This window comes from Cervus elaphus, chromosome 20 (genome assembly GCF_910594005.1).
Source record: "Cervus elaphus chromosome 20, mCerEla1.1, whole genome shotgun sequence".
NCBI lineage: Eukaryota > Metazoa > Chordata > Mammalia > Artiodactyla > Cervidae > Cervus > Cervus elaphus.
In genome coordinates, this window is record NC_057834.1 from 47,273,332 (window position 1) to 47,293,545 (window position 20,214).

Here is a 20,214-nt window from a genome sequence, read left to right on the forward strand (position 1 = left end):
GGCACCAATCATGTGGAAATCTATAAGTAATGCACAGAAGAACCTTTTCTAAAACTAACTCAGTTTCAAACTTTACATGCTGCCACTTGGTATAATAAATGTAAATTTCTTCCTGCTATAAAAACATACATTGACTTAGCTTTAAAGCAGCATGTAAGGGATATTAACAATAATCCTATAACCAAATACAGTATCTATTTTTTTCTCTCCTTGCAACAGACATCCTAATACGTATGCATAATTTTGATGTAATTTATACCCACTTTTATGGTAGGCTGTGGTCCATGGGGTCGCTAAGAGTTGGACACGACTGAGCGACTTCACTTTCACTTTTTCACTTTCACGCATTGGAGAAGGAAATGGCAACCCACTCTAGTATTCTTGCCTGGAGAATCCCAGGGACAGCGGAGCCTGGTGGGCTGCCGTCTATGGGGTCGCACAGAGTCAGACACGACTGAAGTGACTTAGCAGTATTGGTTACTTTATTATACTAAAATTTTGTTTGTTACCATTTCAGGAAACACTTCAAGATGGTAACAGAGATTAATAGTGACAGTTAAGCAGTTTACTCTAGAGAGGGGTACCAGTTGGGAACACTGCTACTGATTCACCTGGGATTATCCTAGAGAATTCCACTTTATGTCAGTGTGTCTCCATTTTCCCTTCTGAATACAGAAACTCGGGTCTTGAAAAAGACATTTAAACTGAATGAAATAATCTTCATATTAATATGAGTTATATGAGCTTTAACCCCAAGCAGTTTGCAATGCGTTTCCAAGAACTAGAAGTGTTTGATGTATTCTAGTCTAATAACATTTGATTATTCTACTTCTAAGTATCTGTCATTCAAAAATAATCTGATGGAAGGAAATGCTTTAAGCACCTAGTTGTTTATCAAGTATTATTTATAATAGTTAAAAACTGGACACCTAAAGGACTCCATATAAGGTAATGATTAAATAAAATATTATTAATATAATATGACATGACAGGCTATTCCACATTATGAATAATAGTATTCCACATTATGAAATGGAAAATAAATATTTTCTTGAATGAAGTGCTAGAGATTACTCAGTTTAATTTTCTTCGTCAGTCAATGCTTTCTATATATCAGCAGTTATTTCTTCTTTACACCCCTTCTACTTTAGCCAGGGTAAGTAAATACTTTTGGCCAGGTGCAGGTTACCTTTTCTCTAGCTGACCCTAGGGAAGCAAAGGAAGAAAGAAGTTTTTGCAGAATAGAACAAGCAGAAAAGGACTAGAGATAGTGACATAGATTAACGGAAAATTTATTAGACACTTTAAATTGCTATGAAAATACAAGCTGTTCTTGTTGTTAAAAGAAATAGTCTGTGACTAGTAAAATGTTTCAGCCATGAGGAAAAAAAGGAAAATTCAGATCATGCTTGTCTTTATGATCACAGAACTCAGAAGATGTCCTGAGACAGAAGAAAACAAGTGCTCAGTGCTTCTGAATGTTTTAAAATAGAATTGGGTAGAGCTACCTTGGGTCACCATGACATCTCTTTTATTCTGGACTTTCTTTTAACTTTAAATGCCATTTGAATTTTTGCCAGAGACAACTTGTGGAATGTTCTGAGCCCAGTTTGGAATTTTATTTATAGAATAAAACTTCAATTTCACTGCCCAGTTCAATAAGAGAAGGGTCCCAGTACAAACACTGAATGGATGGATACTCCATACAGCCTTGGATGAACTACCCCTGAGCTGCCCAGAGTAGAGAGGGCACTGTGATGAGGGTCAGCCAACTTTTCCTTTCAGATACAGAAACAACCACTTCCCAGTCTTCTGATACATTTCTTAAAGCTTCTTAATTTGGCCACGCTGGGTTTTAGTTGCAGGACCTTTGATCTTCATTGTGGCATACAGGATTTTTAGTTGCAGCATTTGAAAACTTAGTTGCAGCATGTGGGATCTAGCTCACTGACCAGGGATTAAACCCAGGCCACCTGCATTGGGAGTACAGAGTCTTAGCCACTGGATCATCAGGGAAGTCCTTCTTCTGGTATTTTAAATCCAGCCTTAGCCTATAAGCTACAAGAGGAATGAGGGAGTCTAATATGTGGGAAATAAGAAAGTGGGGGTGAAAGCACTGAAATTTCTCAAGCCCAAATCCAAATGTGGTCTATTTAAAAGCAGATCAGAGTTGCAAAGGCAGAGATTTTCCTTCCCCAAATGCAGAAAATTAATTGCTAGAACTACTGTATGTTAATTAGGTAATCCAACATCCAAACATGTTTCAATTATAGAATTATGAAAAGGAGTATTTTCCTAATAAAAAGTGTTACATGCAAAGCGGCAGCACCACTACAAGCAAAGATACCAGAACCAACCAGATCTTCATGCTCCAGGGCTTACTTAACCTCTCTGGCTTCAGCTGCCACATCTATAAAATGGGGTGAATGCCATCTCTGGTTGTAACTGCATTAGCAAATAGGACTCTCTGTTAACTCACCACAAATTCAAGATAAATAAATGTCCCTGTTTCCTTTAGGCTGATAGTAAATACTGAGCAGAATAATTGCAAATAAACTTTCAATGGGTAGCTTTTAAATGCACTATAACTATAATAAATGGCCATGTTATCTTACTTAGAGGCTACACTTTAATCGTGTGGGAGGGGAGAAGTAAAATGAAAAATTAAAAAATTTTGAGACTGAATTACTACTGAATTTCTTGGATATTACTTCCCTTCTTTAAATGTTCACAGCAACAATGGGCAAAAACAATTAATGTTTGTATTTTATTAAATTAAATTACAGGGTAATAGAAAACAAACCAAAACAGATGAATTACTTTGCTAATTTCCTTTCCTAACCTTCAATCTTAAGTGAAGAGAAAGTCACTGGGTTGTGTCCGACTCTTTGCGACCCCATGGAGCTCGCCAGGCTCCTCTGTCCATGGGATTCTCCAGACAAGAATATTGGAGTGGATTGCCATGTCCTCCTCCAGGGGATCTTCCTGACCCAGAGATGGAACCTGCATCTCTTACATCTCCTGCATTGGCAGGTGGGTTCTTTACCACTAGTGCCACCTGGGAAATCTTAAAGGTGGCCCCTAAATAGTTCAAGTTCTCTTTTTCTTGAGTTACTTGTTCAGGGAAGTTGTATAAGGTTCATATATGATTTGCCTTACTTCTATTTAGCTTTCCCATATGCTAGAAACAAGAACATTTCCATGTAAAGGGGAAGGAAAATTAGTAATGCTCTTTCCAGCATTTAACAGGGTGGTAGGCTGAATAATGACTCTCCAAGTAAGTCCACATTCCTAATCTCTGGAACCTGTGAATATGCCACTTTCGTGGCAAACAGCACTTTCAGATGTGATTAAAGATTTTGAGATGATAAGGCTATCCCAGAGTACCCCCACTGCATCTAATGTTATCACAAAGGGGCCTTGTGAGAGATGTATAGGAGAGTCAGAATGAGAGGAGGTGGGATGAAGAAACAGACTGAAGTGATGCCATTGCTGGGAAGGGAGCATGAACCAAGCCATATGGACAGTCTCTTTAGGCTGGAGAAAGGCAAGGAATGGATTCTTCCCGAGAGCCTCAAGGAGAAACACAGACCTGCTGACCCCTTGATTTTTAGCCCAGAAGACCAATTTTCAGACTTCTGACCACCAGAACTACAAAATAATAAACTGGTGCTGTTCTAAGTCACTAAATTTGCGGTAATTTGTCACAGAAGCAAAAGGAAACTACTATAAACAGGGATTCATACTCCACTGCTCCAGGGAGATGCTAGCCCAGACTGTTGTTGTTCAGTTGCCAAGTCGTGCCCTACTCTTTTGTGACCCCATGGACTGTAGCCCACCAGGCTCCTCTGTCCCTGAGATTTCCCAGGCAAGAATACCAGAGTGGGTTGCCATTTCCTCCTCCAGGAGATCTTCCCAACTCAGGGATCAAACACACACCACCTGTATGGCGGGCAGATTCTTAACCGCTGAGCTACCCTGGAAGCCTGCTAGTCCAGACAGGTGAATGCTAAACATTTAGAGAGGCTTCCCAGGTGGTTCAAATAGTAAAGAATCCTCCTGTCAAGCAGGAAACGTGGGCTCGATCCCTGGGTTAGGGTTTGGTCCCTGGATGGGATCCCTGATGGGAAGATCCCCTGGAGGAGGAAATGGCAACCTACTCCAGTATTCTTGCCCAGAGAATGTCATGGACAGAAGAGCCTGGTGGGCTACAGTTCATAGGGTTGAAAAGGGCCAGACAGGACTGAATGACAGCATGCACACACAAACATTTATAGCAGCAGAAGCGGTTTGCCTGATGGATTCTAGACTAATGAAGTGAGCAAAACTACCTTCATCATCACCTCCTCATCATCCCCATGAGTGTATGGCTCTGACAACTCTTTCCTGATTCATGGGTATTAATTTGGTTAGGGACCAAACCAATTTTTTTTGTTTTTGGCCACAGTCTGGGGGATCTTCCCTGACCAAGCAATTAAACCCACACCCCCTTGAGTGGAGACATGGAGTCTTATCCACTGGACCACCAGGGAAGACCCAAACCAGTGTTTTGTAAAGCCAGTGTATTCACTGGAAATTTGCTGTTCCAGAACCAAACATGCTCTCTCCTAATGATTTAGCCAAAGAGTCTGGCAGCAGTCAGGCAACACTCCTGGGGGAAAAAGCACTCCCACTGACTTGCACAGGGCAGATGACATACAGCTGGGAGTAGGGGAGATTTAAGAGCTCAAATACTCAACACCCTGTTCTTTATCGGTAGACTGAGCAAGATAAAGAATATGGAGGCTTATGTGAAGAATCCCTCTGTGAGGGGAATTTCCAGAAATGCCAAGAATGAAATTTGGGAATAGAATCATAGTCTTAAACTTATACATAAGCTTAATCATAGTCAGGGTAAGTAAGCATTTTCAGAAGCAACTCAGAAACCAAGTCACCTACAAGACTCAATGAAATGAAGCAACTAAAAGAAAAGACTTCGGAATTAGATAGTTCCAGGCTATATTTCTTCCTCAGCTGTGTGTGTTACCTGGCCAAGATTTTAATCCAAAGTTCAAATTGCTTGTCTTAAAAATGACTATATTAACATTTGTTTAAGGGACTTCCCTGGTGGTCCAGTGGTTAAGAATCCACCTTCCAGTGGCAGGGGACACAGGTTCAATCTCTGATCGGGGAACTAAGATCCCACATCCCATGGGGCAACTAAGCCCATGTGCTCTGGAGCCCCCACACCACAACAAGAGGGTCAGCGTGCCACAACAAAGACCCAATGCAGCCAAAATTTTAAATAATAAAGAAAAAATAATATTTACTTCAGACCTCACAGCGTTACAGGGATTAGGCGAAATAAAGTACACAAAGGGATTAACACAAAAGCTAACACATGCAAGCTTGATATAAATGGCAGCTTTTTAGTTAATTTTTATTCTTTGAATCCCCTGGACATTCTCGCCTGGAGAATCCCATGGACAGAGAAGCCTGGCAGGCTACAGTCCATGGGGGTCACAAGAGTCGGACAAGACTTAGCAACTAAACCACCACCACCACCATCACTGTGCTCCAAGAGCAGCCAATGCGTATGTCTGCCTTAGCCTCTTCTAGAATTATAGACAACAGAGTCAAAACCTCAAAGGCAGAAACCGTCTTCCATTCATTGTTTTACTCTCAGCATTCAGCACAGTGTGCCTTGCCTGTATTGACTCACATTTAAAATGTTTATGAACTGATCTTAGCTACCAGTTAGGAAGTATCTGAGACATCAGTTACGATATATGATTACAGGATTTTTCCATCTGTGACCCATTAGGTGGTGAAATAAACTGAGTCACACAAGCATTTTCTTTTAAAGTAAAAGAATAGGTTGGGAAAGATCAGAGTACAGAACACATAGTAAGGTTAAGTATTGTTACATGGAACATTTGATTCAGTTATATATTGGCGTGCATTTGGTTGCAGAGTAAATACATTTCTTATTGAGGGTAGAGATAGAAAAAAAAGTGTGAACATAATCACTCTTCTACTTCACCAACGGTTGGTGTTTCCTGTCTCTTTCATTTCAGCCATTCTGATATCACATCGTGGTATGGCACTGTGGTTCTAACCTGCATTTCTCTGATGACTAGTGGCGTGGAGCTCCTTTACACTGGATCTCATCTCTTTGAATATCCTCTTTACAATCACTTTAGAAAATTGTTCAGAAGTATCTACAAAAGCTGAACATGCATTTCCTATTACCTAGCAATTCCATATATTTACTCAACAGAAATGTGTACTTATGTTCACCAAAAGACAGATACAGGAATTTTTGTAGGGACACTATATTCATAATAGCCCCAAATGCTCATTAATAACAGAATGGACAAATATATTTGATATATCAACACATAATAGAATCCTACATAGAAGCAAAAGTGAATGAACTGCAACTACACACAATGTAGAAGAACTGTACAACATAAGATTGAGTCAAAGAAGCCAGATACAAAAGGGTACACAGGGATAATTTCACTTACATGAAGTTCAAAAGCAGACAAAACTTAATCTATGGTGTTAAAAGTTAGGATAATTGTTATCCTGGGGGTCACAAGGGCTTCAGGGGTGCTGGTTATATTCCCTTTCTTGATCTTAGTGCTTGTTACATGGGTATACTCAGTTTGTTAAATTGACTTAACTATAAACATATGATTTGTGATTTTTCTGACATTTCTGAATTTGTCTGAAATGGCTACATCAAAAGTTCAAAAAAGTTAATAAATAATAATTTTTTAAGTGAGGAAAACACTGATACAGAGCAAGAATCCCTGATATATTCACTCTCATTATCATCAAGTGGTCACCAAGTCTGTGCTTGAATAATCCCAGGGTTAGAAACCTATTTATGTCCAGGCAGGTCACTTGTTAGAAAACCTTTCCTTTGCACCAAGCTATAACTTACATCCTCACAACTTGCTCCCATTGGTTTTTCTGTTCTAAGAGATTCCAAATCGGCCTAATCCCTCTACCACCAATTGCTCCTCAAATATCTGAAGGGAGCAATACAGCCTTTCCACCATCCTTCCACTGAAAAACAAAAATGAAGTCTTTGTCTCAAGACTTCATCTCTGATCCTTGAATGAGCTCCATTTGAAAGTATATTGAAAATTTTAAATATAGCCAGCACCCCTGAAGCTCTCACCCCAAGTCTTTACTTCCCCAGACTAAAGAGCCCCAGGTCTTTGGCCACCCCTCAAGTGTGGTTCTCAGCCCCCTGATGACTCCTGATTGCACTCTCGTTATCCGGTGATGCTCAAAATGGAACTCTGGCCTCTAGGAGAGGCCTGTGAAGAGCAGAAAAGAGCAAAAAGTAGATCTGGATAGTGTACTTCTCATCAACACACTCTCACCTTCAATGTGCACTTTCTTCAAAGTTCACATTATACAGTTCTCACATGTTTAACAACCAGCTAAAATCTCCCAGGTCTATTTCACAAGTACTGTTAAGCACTGTATTTACCTTCTGTGTTAGTACAATTTGCCCTCTGTTAGAACTCAATAACACACATCTGAGTTCCACTCCAATTCTCCAAAGCTAAATCTTGGAGATGAAGACCTATCTGTTATGGAAACATCTCTGAATACAGGCTTTCCATCACTCTTCCACTGAAAAACAAAAATGAACTCTTTGTCTCAAGATCTCATCTCTTATCCTTGAGTGACCTGCATTTGAAAGTATATTGGGGGGAAGCAGTGGGGCATGGAGGAAACACAATTCCACAGTTCCACAGAATATCTCCAAATTCTGACCTAAAAGCAGTGGTCACCCTGACCTCGACAAAGCCTAAGCAATGACCAGCACCCTGGTCTCCTCCTTTCCTCCCAGAGTCAGCTTCAACTGGAGACTCTGGAAATGAGCTCTGGTGAGACTAGTAGAGGGTGAAGTTGAGAAGGAAAACGTGGCAGGCTGAGAAGCAATCTGATATTTTTCAAGGTATCTGAAATCAAAGGTATCTCTCAAGACAGACCTGGGGGAATTCCCTCTGATCTGTGGGTCAATTAAAAGACAGAGAAACCCTTCCACAAAAACTTCCAGCAGCCTCACTGGATATTTTTAACACTGAAACTAAGTGGAAGGGAGATTCCTTAAGCAGCCAGACCCCAGAGAACAGATGGACAGATGTGCAGGAGACTAAAAGAAGTGGGCTGGGAATTAGGGAGGAGGAGGCGATGAAAAGACAAGCTTTCAAAGGCCCCAAGTGGTGAGGGGCGACCTCTCCAAAGGAGTAATGGGGCCGGGGCGCGGGGGGATGTGGGGGGAGGTGGAAGGACACCGAAGCCGGAGCGCGGCGACAAAGACGCAGCTCACCTACCTTGCCCACGTCTGCTCCATTTTCCAGGCGCTGTCCTTACTCGCGGGGCGCTCCTCACCCGGGAGTGGAAGCAGCCTGGGAAAATGAGAAGCCTGGCCCTCGAATCTCCAGCGCAAAGAACCTTGTCCTCCCCAGCTCCCTCCTTCTGTGTCGGCGAAGAGAGAGCTCTGCTCCGTGCTTCTTTAGAAAACCCCGCTTGACGTGGCCAGACCTCCCGCTAACCGTGCTAGGGCACAAGGGAGGGACTGTTCTCAGTAGGAAGCCGACAGGAGGAGCGGCGCCCAGAGCTGTTTGGGGCGCTGGGGCCCGGGGCAGCGCGGCGCTGCGCGCACACACTCCAGGCTGACACCACTGGCTGGCACGAGCTGCCCGACACCAGCTGAGCTGTCAACCGCGAGGGGAGGCGGGGCTCCCCGCAGCCAGTGTGCTGGGGCCGCCTCGGCCCCAGGTTACAGCCGCCGCCTGAACACACCCTTCCGTCTTCCCTGCCTGGATGATGCTGGCAGAGGAGCAGAGGGCTTAGAGGACTCCGCACCAAGCCCTTTGTCCCTCCCCTGAACCACCGAGGGGCTCTGGAAAAAAACAACCAACTGATGGGAAACTCTGGAGAGGAAGTCCCCTTGGGTGCCTGCATCATCCCACCCACAGGTAACCCCCCAGCCAGAGCTGGAGTCTAGGAACGTTTTAGGTGCAATCTGAATGCAAATGCAGCCCTGACAGGGTTATAGGACATGATGCTCTTTTCCCAGAGATCTGATATGTCGGTGTCACCATTAATGTGGGGACCAGAAACTTTCCTCGGGAAAGGAGGCCTTCTTACAAAACCTTACAGCCTCATTAGCTGCCTCCATCTCAGACATCTTGATTTTATGGTATTCTATCTCCCTGGGTTTCAATTTCCCAAGCACAAAGGCTACTGGGCTCTTAGCTTCAAGAGGGCAGTGGGTCCCTGAACTTCCCGGAAAAGCTTCAAGGCAGAGGCCGTTCATGCGTGCTTAGTCACTCAAATGTGTCTGACTTTTTGCGACCCCATGGACTGCAGCCTGCCAGGCTCCTCTGTCCATGGGATTCTCCAGGCAAGAATACTGGACTGGGTTGCCATGCCCTCCTCCAGGGGATCTTCCCAACCCACGGATCGAACCCAGGTCTCCCGCATTGCAGGCGAATTCCTTGCCGTCTGAGCCACCAGGGAAGCCCAAGACAGTGGCCATCAGAACCCAAATCTTCCCTCTAGCTGTTCTAAAATCATGGGAAAAGGCTCTTTGGAGATCCCGCTGCCTGAGACCCTGTATCATCTATTTATGTAACAGAGTTTCGACATATCAGACATGCTATAATTAAAGTGCTTACAGCCCCGAAGCTCCTTTTTAGCTCTAAAATAAAACCTTTTTATTAAGCGACATAATCACTGTTATTAGCATTACCACTGACCTTTTTTTAATTTGCAGAAAGCTTTATAGTGCCCACATGTGGCAAGGTTGACTTAGTTATATTCATTTCACAGATGATAAATTTGAGGCCAAAGAGGCTCAAGGTCTCTGTTAAGGCTCTGATAGAGGCTGTCTTCTATATGGTGTGGCCCCTGAGACGTGTCCGCTGAAGAAAAGACCCAACAAGCCTTCTCTAGAACAAATTAATCCTCTCAGGTATCCTAAGAGTTTAACTCAGGAAGCATGGGTATTGGTGAGACTGCGTATTGGGGAGACTCTGGGGAGCCTGTGTTCTTGGGGCAAACCATCATTCCTCCTCCCACCTCATCAGTTAATTCTCCTAATTATCAGTACAGACTAAGGGTTGGGAGGACAGAGTAACATCTGAGAGTTCAGAAGAAATATCTGAAAGACCCGCCCACCAACCTCAACATAGCTTATACCTAAGACCATGCTGCTCCTGCTCTCAGAATGTTTCCAGGAAATGTTTTAAGGTCCAGCTTGACCTGAGACAAGGCTCACAGGTCACCTCTCTCAAAAAGAATCTCCTGCTGCTTCTGAAGGCAAAGAAGAAAGAAAGAAAAAAATGTGGGCAGGGAGAGCTAGAGTTCCATCTTCCATACCAAAGTTGGTGCTCTATTTAGTTTTGTCTCAAATCAAATTATGGGCTACTGAGTTTGGAGAGGAACTGTGTCTACAGCCAGACATGTGCTCTGTTCAAGAAATTATAGCATTAACTAGATAAACTGTGGGTGTCACAGAAACAAGGCTAGAAAATACGCTCAGTCATTTTAAATTTTTTATTTTTTTTAATTTATTTATTTTTAATTAGAGGATGGGCTTCCCCAGTGGCTCAGGTGGTAAAGAACCTGCCTGCAATGGGGGAGACCTGGGTCCAATCCCTGGGTTGGGAAGATCCTCTGGAGGAGGGCAGTATTCTTGCCTGGAGAATCCCCATGGACAGAGGAGCCTGGCGGGCTACAGTCTATGGGGTCACAAAGAGTCGGACACAACTGAGTGACTAAACACAGCACAATTGGAGGATAATTGCTTTACAATATTATGTTGATTTCTGCCATATGTCAACATGAATCAGTCATAGGTATATATATGCTCAGTCATTTTAAAAATAATTTTTACAAAGGTCATAACACATTCATTGTAAAAGAATTTAAAAATACAGAAAAGTATATAGAAATTAAATCACCTATAATACCAAGAGATAATCATTGTTAAAAGTTTGTTTAACTTCTTTCCAATCTTTTAAAAATATGTCATCTAATGCAAATGTTGACTCTCTCCTAAACATACAAGAGTACATTGTTGAAAAAAGAAATTTTTTTGTTTTTAAAATTAAATTTACTGTTAAAAGAACTAACTTTTTATTTTATTTTTGTATTTTATTTTTTCCTCTCACTTTATTTTATTCATTTTTATTTTTAATTGAATGATAATTGCTTTACAATGTTGCATTGATTTCTGTCATACTACAACATGAATCATTCATGAGTATTGTCTTAAATTTTAAAAGAAAATATTCAACCATATATCCACTCCTTCAGCACAACTGTTTAAATTTCTCCATATTTCCTACAATTATTATCCATATACTCAATATTACATAACCATTTGTATAGTTACAGTTATGTACAGCTTAGCTATATTTATGTCCCCCCTTTTTTCATTTAGTAGATACTTGTCCATATTGTTACAGAATATTCACATTTATTATTCTAATGATTATATAATATCAATATAACTAGTTTACTTAATAATATTCTATTACTGCATAGTTATGTTATTTCTAATATTAGACTCTTATTAACAATGCTTTAATGAACTTTTCCTACTTCATTATTTTATTCTTTTGAATTATTTCCCTAGTATAACTTTTTAAGGTAAAGGAATTGTATAGTAAAAGGACCTTCTAATTTTATCATATTGTACAGTTTAAAGAGTACTAGGATTTATCATTTTAATTTTTTTCCTTATCCAATAGATAAGTAATAACTACGGGCTTCCCTGATAGCTCAGTTGTTAAAGAATCTACCTGCAACGCAGGAGATCCTGATTCAATTCCTGGGTTGGGAAGATCTGCTAGAGAAGGGATAGGCTACCCACTCCAGTATTATTGGGCTTCCCTTGTGGCTCAGCTAGTAAAGAATCTACCTGCAATGCAGGAGACCTGTGGTCGAGACCTGTGTTCAACCCCTGGGTTGGGAAGATCCCCTGGAGAAGAGAAAGACTACCTACTCCAGTATTCTGGCCTGGAGAAGTCCATGGATTGTATAGTCCGTGGGGTCGCAAAGAGTTGGATTTGACTGAGCAACTTTCACTTTCAAGTAATAACTTAATAGTTATAAGACCTTTTAGATATCTATCTGTATTTATATAGTATATAACTAATATCATCTCATTTTACCTTATATTTCTTAGAATACTAACAAGTTCCTATTTCATATGCTTACTTGCAAACCATTATCTGTAGTAGCTAGTCATGAAATCCTTCTGTGTTGATCATTGTATTAGTCATCTTTTTGCTGAAACAATGCTGCTTAACAAAGAGCTCCCAAATCTCAGCACTGTACAACAAACATCCAATTTCACTCAAGGATCTGTGGTTCAGGTATGGGTTGGTTAGGCATGGATTCAACTCTGCTCCATGTAGCTCTCATTCCAGGATGCCTACTGAAGAAGCAGTGGCTACCTGGGGAATATTCTTCTAATGGTAGCATACAGGAGTGTAAGAGAACTGGCAGAGACTGTGATGTCTGTTAAAGTCTCTGCTCAGAACAAATACATTGTCCCTTCTGCCATATTTCAATCTCCAGTGTAAGTCACATGGCCAAGTCCAGAGTCATGATGCAGGAAATTGCACTCTGCCCACAGAGTGAAGAAGGGGTGAGTATTTTGAAACAAGAATACAGTCTACCAGTTACTGTCAATTTCCACTGTTGTACTGATCTTTGGAGAACAATACTCATCAAGATGAAACTTTTATCAGCTGGGGTCTCTGAATGACTCTGATGTCCAGTGTTCCTGCTGGCCCAAACTGAACATGTGGAATGAGCAAGAAATACACTTTTGTTGTATTAAGTTACTGAGATTTTGAGATTTTTTAAAATCAATTATTTATTTATTTGGTTGCACCAGGTCTTAGCTGCAGCACGTGGGCTCCCTAGTGTTGCATGGGCTCCTGTAGATGCAGCATGGGCTTATTTGCTCCCCAGGATGTGGGATTTAGTTCCCTGATGAAGAATGGAACCTGCATCCCCTGTATTGCAAGGAAGATTCTTAACCACCAGATCTCCAAGGACATTCTAGGGGTTATTTATTACTGCAGAATAACATGGCCTATCCTGACAGAGCTTTTTTTAAGAATTTCATTTTATTTTTTAATTCATTATAAGACAGGCAGAGAGAAGACTATAGATTCCATGGATCATTATGGTAGAAAGTCACACATCTTCCTCCCTGCATATCTCTCTCAATTTTCTAGATTAGAACTCAATCTGGATAGATAATGTTGACAAATTAAACCAGTTATATTATTCTTTCCTGAATGTACTGCCTTTGAACTGGTCAATTGATGGTGCTTCAGGAAATATTTGAATGGATGATAAGGGACAAAAAATAGGAAAGTGTCTGTCTTCATGTGTGTGTACTCAGCTGCGTCCAACTCTTTGTGACCCCATGGACTGTAACCTACCAGGCTACTCTGTCCATGGAATTTTCCAGGCAGGAATACTGGATTGGGTTGCCATTTCCTACTTCAGGGGATCTTCCCAACCCAGGGATCTAACCCAAGTTCCTGTGGGTTCTGCACTGCAGGTGGATTCTTTACCCACTGAGCCTGTCATCATAATCAGTTCCAAATACTCCAATGTGCATTTACCTTCTATTTATTTAGTTTTTCTATTTCCTTTCCCTTCTGTCTCTCCACCTTGATGGATTGCTTCATGAACTATAAAGCAATAAAATAACCATGTCTAATATATTTTTGCCATATTCTCTTCTAAAAGTATAATGTGTACTGACTCCTTTCATCCTCACAATAATATAATGAGGTAAGCTCTAGTTATTTGTTTTGTAAGTAAGTAATGTAGGACACAGGGAGGTAAATATTGTCTCAGTATTTAAAGCTAAGATTTGAAACTAGCTCCAAAGCATCATGCTTAACCACTCACCATGTGCACTAATTTTGATCCCTAACATTCACTGAGACTTAGATATTAGATAGGAGAACAATACATCTGCCACACCTGTCACTTCACTGACCACTGCAGTTGACTCAGCTGAGTCAATAGTTAGTGAATATGGAGAAGGAAATGGCAACCCACTCCAGTATTCTTGCCTGGAAAAGTCCATGGACAGAGGAGCCTGGCGGGCTGCAGTCCATGGGGTTACATGACTGAGCATGTGTACATGAGGGTGGAGGGAGATGGCTTGGTAGCAATAAAGTGGTAGAACTAAAAAAAAAAAGTAGTTAGTGAATAGAAGTGTCCTTTGTCCCTCACAGCTCCATGTCCACCTCTCTAACCTTGGATTTAAAATGTCCAGAAGGGAGGGGATATATGTGTATGTATGGCTGATTCATCTTGCTGTACAGTAGAAACTAACACAACTATAGTTATAAAGCAACTATGCTGCTGCTGCTGCTAAGTCGCTTCAGTCTTGTCCGACTCTGTGCAACCCCATAGATGGCAGCCCACCAGGCTCCTCTGTCCCTGGGATTCTCCAGGCAAGAATACTGGAGTGGGTTGCTGTTTCCTTCTCCAAAGCAACTATACTCCAATAAAATTAATTTTTAAAAACTGTCCTTCTCAGGCAGGAATCATTCTGCAGGCAAGGACAGAGTGTCTGTGACAAAGACAACCACAAATTCTTTCCTTCTTCTTCCACTGAGAGATGGAATCTAATTCCTCTTGCTTTTTTTTTTTTTAAATCTTAGACCTAACTGACTATAGAATATAATATAAAAGATGTTGTAGGCCTTCTGGGGCTAATTCAAAAAAAGCCTTGCAGCTTCATACTAGACTCTTGAAGACACTTACTTCTGAAGCCCTGAGCTGCCAGATAAGAAACTCCCATGGTAGAGAAACCATGTGGAGAAGGCCTGAGACTACATAAAGAGACAGAGAGAGGGGCCTAGTTGAGCCACCATCTAGAAGTTCCCATCAAGCTGTCTGGCATGTGAGCAAAGCAGTCTGGAACCTTCCAGATCAGTTCAGCCACCAGTTGGACATAATCGAGCAACTCCAGCTGTGGTTATACAGAACAGATTTACCCTGCTGAGTCATGCTAGAATTAATGATCCCTAAAAGCATGAGGTGGGGCTTCCCTGGTGGCACTAGTGGTAAAGAACTCAACTGCCAGTGCAAAAGACATAAGACAGAGGGTTCGATCCCTAGGTCAGGAAGATCCCCTGGAGTAGGAAAAGGCAACCCACTCCAGTATTCTTGCCTGGAGAATCTCATGGACAGAGGAGCCTGGAGGGCTATGGTCCATAGAGTCACAGAGCTGGACATAATCAAAGTGACTCAACATGCACACACGCAAAACCCTGAGATATAGTGAAGTGTTTTTTGTTGAGCCATAAGTTTTGGAGTAGTTTCCTAAGTAGCATTAGACAGTGGTACCATATTTGGTCCCTATAAGTGGGGTGTAACTGTGCTGCTGCTGCTGCTAACTCACTTCAGTCGTGTCCGACTCTTTTCAACCCTGTGGACCACTAGGTCCCTCAGTCCACGGGATACTCCAGGCAAGAATACTGGAGTGGGTTGCCGTTTCCTTCTCCAGGGGATCTTCCCAATCCAGGGATCAAATCTTGCTTTCTTACATCTCCTGCATTGGCAGGTGGGTTCCTTACCCCTAGCGCCACATGGGAAGCCCTTGATATTCTGAGTTGCCATGAAAGAAGTGTGATTACTTTTCTGGAGAGACACTGAGGACAGGCCCTGAGACTTCTTGTGAAATATTACCCAGCAGTCTGCATGCAGGCACTAGGTCTCATGTGGATTCTACGCCAGATGTGAGGTAGTTGCTTTGGTAACTCCAGAGCAGCCTTCAGCTGAATACTACTGAGAAACCCAGTGAATCCCACATGACGCAGACATGCTCACCTGAGACCTGTCCAAATTCCTGACCCACAAAATGACAAGATATAATAAAATAGTGTTGAGCCACTGTTTTGAAGTACATCATTATGCAGAAATAGACAACTGCAAGAATGCCTTAAAATGTACACAGTAATTCTGATACATTATCTCATTCATTCATTCAAAAATACTTACTGAGGACTGTTATGTGTTAGGCAAAATTATTATATTAATACATATTAGAGACAGAGAAGTTAAAAAAAATAACCAGCAAAGACCCTGTTTTCATGGAGTTTACAGTCTACTGGGATAGGCAGACAATAAACAAAGAAATAACTACAACATACCAGATGGTGACAAGTGCAAGGAAAAGAAACCAAGCAGTATTAAGAGAACATTCCAGTAAAGCAACACTCTTTTATAAGCGAGGAAATGAAGCCTTAAAGAAACTTGAATGATGGGCCAGTAAGAGAAACAGGTTCCCAGGTATAATAAAATTGGATCCACTTTATGTGGTGAAAACTGTCCAACAGAGTTCATAAATGCAAATCTGTTATCTGTATTATTAGTGCAACAGGGGAAGCTAATTGGCAGAATTGAGACTTGGATGGATGTGCCTGGTTCCCTGGGCCATGCAAGTAACCTGCAGAGAAAAGGTTATGAGTACATGAATTGAGGGATGTGCCCTCCAGTAGCGGGAATGGGGCAGAGGCTGGAGGTGATGTGTGATCCAGGACCATACATAGGAAGCGAAGTGGCAGCTGTGCCTCAGAGAAACAGAGAGCAGAACTAGGAGCAGTTTATGAGAGATTGGGAGACACCCCTTGAGATAAGTAGAAATAATTTGTGATGGGGAAGGGGCTTTTTAAAAAATTTCATTTCCAAAAAAAAAATAAATAAATAAAAATATTTCATTTCCTAAATGAAAAAGTGGGAGTTCAAAGGCAGCTAAGCTCATGACACCAAATAAATGTATTTAGTTAATAAAACTCAGGGACAATTTGGTTGCCTTAGTTCATGCAGTTCAACATTAGTTCAATGCCTACAAAAGCATGTGCTAGGCTTTGTACTTCATGTTTAAAATCTAGTGTAGGACTACTGGGCATATTCCCAGGAAAAAAGACATGTGCATCCCAATGTTCATAGTAGCACTATTTACAATAACCACGACATGGAAGCAACCTAAAAGTCCGTCAACAGATGAATGGATAAAGAAGATGTGATACATCTATACAATGGAATATCACTCAACCATAAAAAAGAACTAACTGGGTTATTTGTAGAGATGTGGATGAACCTAAACAGTGTCATATAGAGTGAAGTAAGTCAGAAAGAGAAAAACAAATATCATATATTAATGCATATATGTGGAATTTAGAAAAATGGTATGTGTGCTCAGTCATGTCTGACTCTTTGCCACCTCATGGACTATAACCCACCAGGCTCCTCTGTTCATGGACTTTTCCAGGCAAGAATACTGGAGTGAGTTGCCATTTCCTACTCCAAGGGATCTTCCCAACCCAGAGATCAAACCCTTATCTCCTGCATTAGAGGCAGATTCTTTACCCACTGGGCCATTGTTATAGATGACCCTACTTGCAAAGCAAAAATAGAGACACAGATGTAGAGAACAAATGTATAGAAAGCAAGGGGGGAAGCGGGGGGTGGTGGTGGGAGGAACTGGGAGACGGGTTGACACATACACATTATTGATCATATGTATAAAATAGATTACTAATGCAAACATAATGTAAAGTACAGGGAACTCTACTAAATGCACTGTGGTGACCTGAATAGGAAGGAAGCCTAAAAGGGAGGGGATATATGTACACACACATAGCCCATGCACTTTGCTTACAGTATAAACCAGCACAACATTGTAAAGTAACTATAGTCCAATAAAAATTAATTTAAAAAATCTAGTGTGGAAAGTGAGGCAGGCACTCATCATATCACAATATAAATCAAATTGTGTAAGTGCTATGATAAAGGGACAAAGAGGAACACAAATGGGTGACTGATTAATTAAATCTGATTAGAGAAAGTTTCATGAAAAAGGTAGTGCCTGAGTAGGGTCCTGAAGGATGCTAGTAATCAAAAGCTTTGTCATATACTAGGATTACAAAAGGCAGTACTTTTACTTAAAAAGTCTAAAGTTTGACTGGTAGAAGGAGAAACGTCCCCAGTCTCCTCTGAATGACTGCCTAGTGAAAGTGAAAGTCGCTCAGTTGTGTCTGACTCTTTGTGACCCCATGGGCCACACAGTCCATGGAATTCTCCAGGCCAGAATACTGGAATGGGTAGCCTTTCCCTTTTCCAGGGGATCTTCCCAACTCAGGGATCGAACCCAGGTCTCCCACATTGCAGGCGGATTCTTTACCAGCTGAGCCATAACAGAAGCTCAAGAATGACTGCCTAGGGTCCCACGCATTTGGAAGAGCTGTGCAGTGGTGCTGACATCACTGGCTAAGGCAGACTTGGGTTCTGATCAGCCCCATCAATTTCCAGCTTTGTGATGTTGACAAGTTACTTAAACTGTGTGCTTTAATTTCCTCATTTGTAGACTAAGGTTAATGATAATATGACTACCTAGTAGGGTAATGGTGAGAACAAAATGAAATAACACATGAAAAGTGTATAATTCATTGTGCAGCACATTTTAAGCATTCAATAAATCATAGCTATTCTTTTATTAATGTTTGCATACCAGGCAGGATTCCAACCCTGTACAGAAGTTGTGAATTTTAGTTTCAGTTCTTACTCCAAACTGGTCTCTAGGGCTAGGCCAGTGACCCACATTTTCCACTTCTCAGCTCTCTGATTCATCATATGAGACCAAGACACTGGCAAGGAAGTTGAAAGGCCCGATTCCCTTACTTCCTGGTTGGAGTTCTAGGGCTAAAGTGGTTATTTCCTCTGTCTTATATTCCTCCCTTTATCTCAAACCTTCTTCCCTTGTCTTGAGGACTCCATGGGTGTGTGTGTGTGTGTGTGTGTGTGTTTATTCACACTTCACTAGTTAGCCTTGTCTGTCAGCTGTAACAAAAACCTCAAGGAAAGAAAGTATGACCAAGCCTTCAGACAGCTGGTGGTAATTTAATTATACAATCCCCCTTACCCTTTCAACACCCACTATTTATGTGTATCCAATGTTGGAGGGGGGGGGAATTATGCAAGATATGTGGTACATAAATTTCTAGGAAAAGGGGGGTTGGAACACTGAAGAAAGACTTGTACGAATTAACTGGATACTTTGCTTTGCTTTGAACGTAGATATTGGGCGTTAAAAATGGAAGGGACTGATGTGAGAGTTAATAAATTTCTGGAACCAGAAACAATACAGGAATAAATTAAACAAATAGTTTTCAAGGCATTCATGACAACTGCACCATCACTAAAACCTGAGTATTTACCAGGATGGGACAAGTGACTCCAGTCCAAGGCCAAGGAGCATGTATCAGGCAACCTAGGCTGCTTAAAAAATCCATGGAGGTTATAACTGAAGGCAGTGATGATTCTGGTTTAGAGCTCAGATTGGATTCTGAATTAGAAAGCATATTGCTAAGGACAAGGCAGCCAAACAGCTATGGTTCCTGTCTTTGTTTCTTGTATCATGCCATCTGCTAGCCTGTCCCCCAACTGACCAAGGTGGATTTCTCTGGCTTTAAAATTCTGGCAGACACTAACAATCCCATAACATATATAACAAACATATATGTTATGTTTCACACACACACATGGATATTTTCATATATGTGTATACATATTTATCTACAATATTAATCAGCTTTTAAAACTTTCTATTTTGAGAAAATTTAAAAAAATTTTAAACATGTGGCATTTCAGTCATGTCCAACTCTTTTCAACCCTATAGCCTGCCAGGCTCCTCTATCCATGGAATTCTCCAAGCAAGAATACTGGAGTGGGTAGCCATTTCCTTCCCAGGGGACAGATTCTTTAGTGTCTGAACCACCAAGGAAGCCCTGTTATGTGTCATATATATGTATATATACATTTTCATATATGTGTATAAATATTTACCTACAACATGAATCAGTTTTTAAAACTTTTCATTTTGAGAAAAATTTTTAAAAGTTTAAACATAAGGCAAAGTTGCAAAAACAGTACAGTGAAGTGATACAAATCCTTCACTGGAGTCACCAATTGTTAACATTTTACCACATTTGTTTCTCTCTCTCCCCCTGCAACATAGTTACTGATGAGACATATGAAAAATGCAGACTCTTCACCCCTAAATATTTCAGTGTGTATCTCTTGTTGCTGCTGTTTAGTTGCTCAGTCCTGTTCCACCTCTGTGACCCCATGGACTGTAGCCCACCAGGC

At 41.3% G+C, this 20,214-nt stretch overlaps 1 protein-coding gene across 13 annotated transcripts in view; it reads right to left on the reverse strand.

Moving 5' to 3' along the window:
- LOC122677200 (phosphodiesterase 4D interacting protein) overlaps positions 1-20,214 on the reverse strand; it is a 236,882-nt gene that overhangs the window by 197,024 nt on the left and 19,644 nt on the right. The window contains exon 1 of one of the 13 annotated variants that reach the window (XM_043877103.1): positions 8,343-8,624. The exons of the other annotated variants lie outside the window; for them this stretch is intronic. Coding sequence (XP_043733038.1) covers positions 8,343-8,362 — 20 coding nt within the window. The 5' untranslated portion in view covers positions 8,363-8,624. Of the gene's footprint in view, positions 1-8,342; positions 8,625-20,214 lie in introns of those variants that run through there. 13 annotated transcript variants of the gene reach the window in all.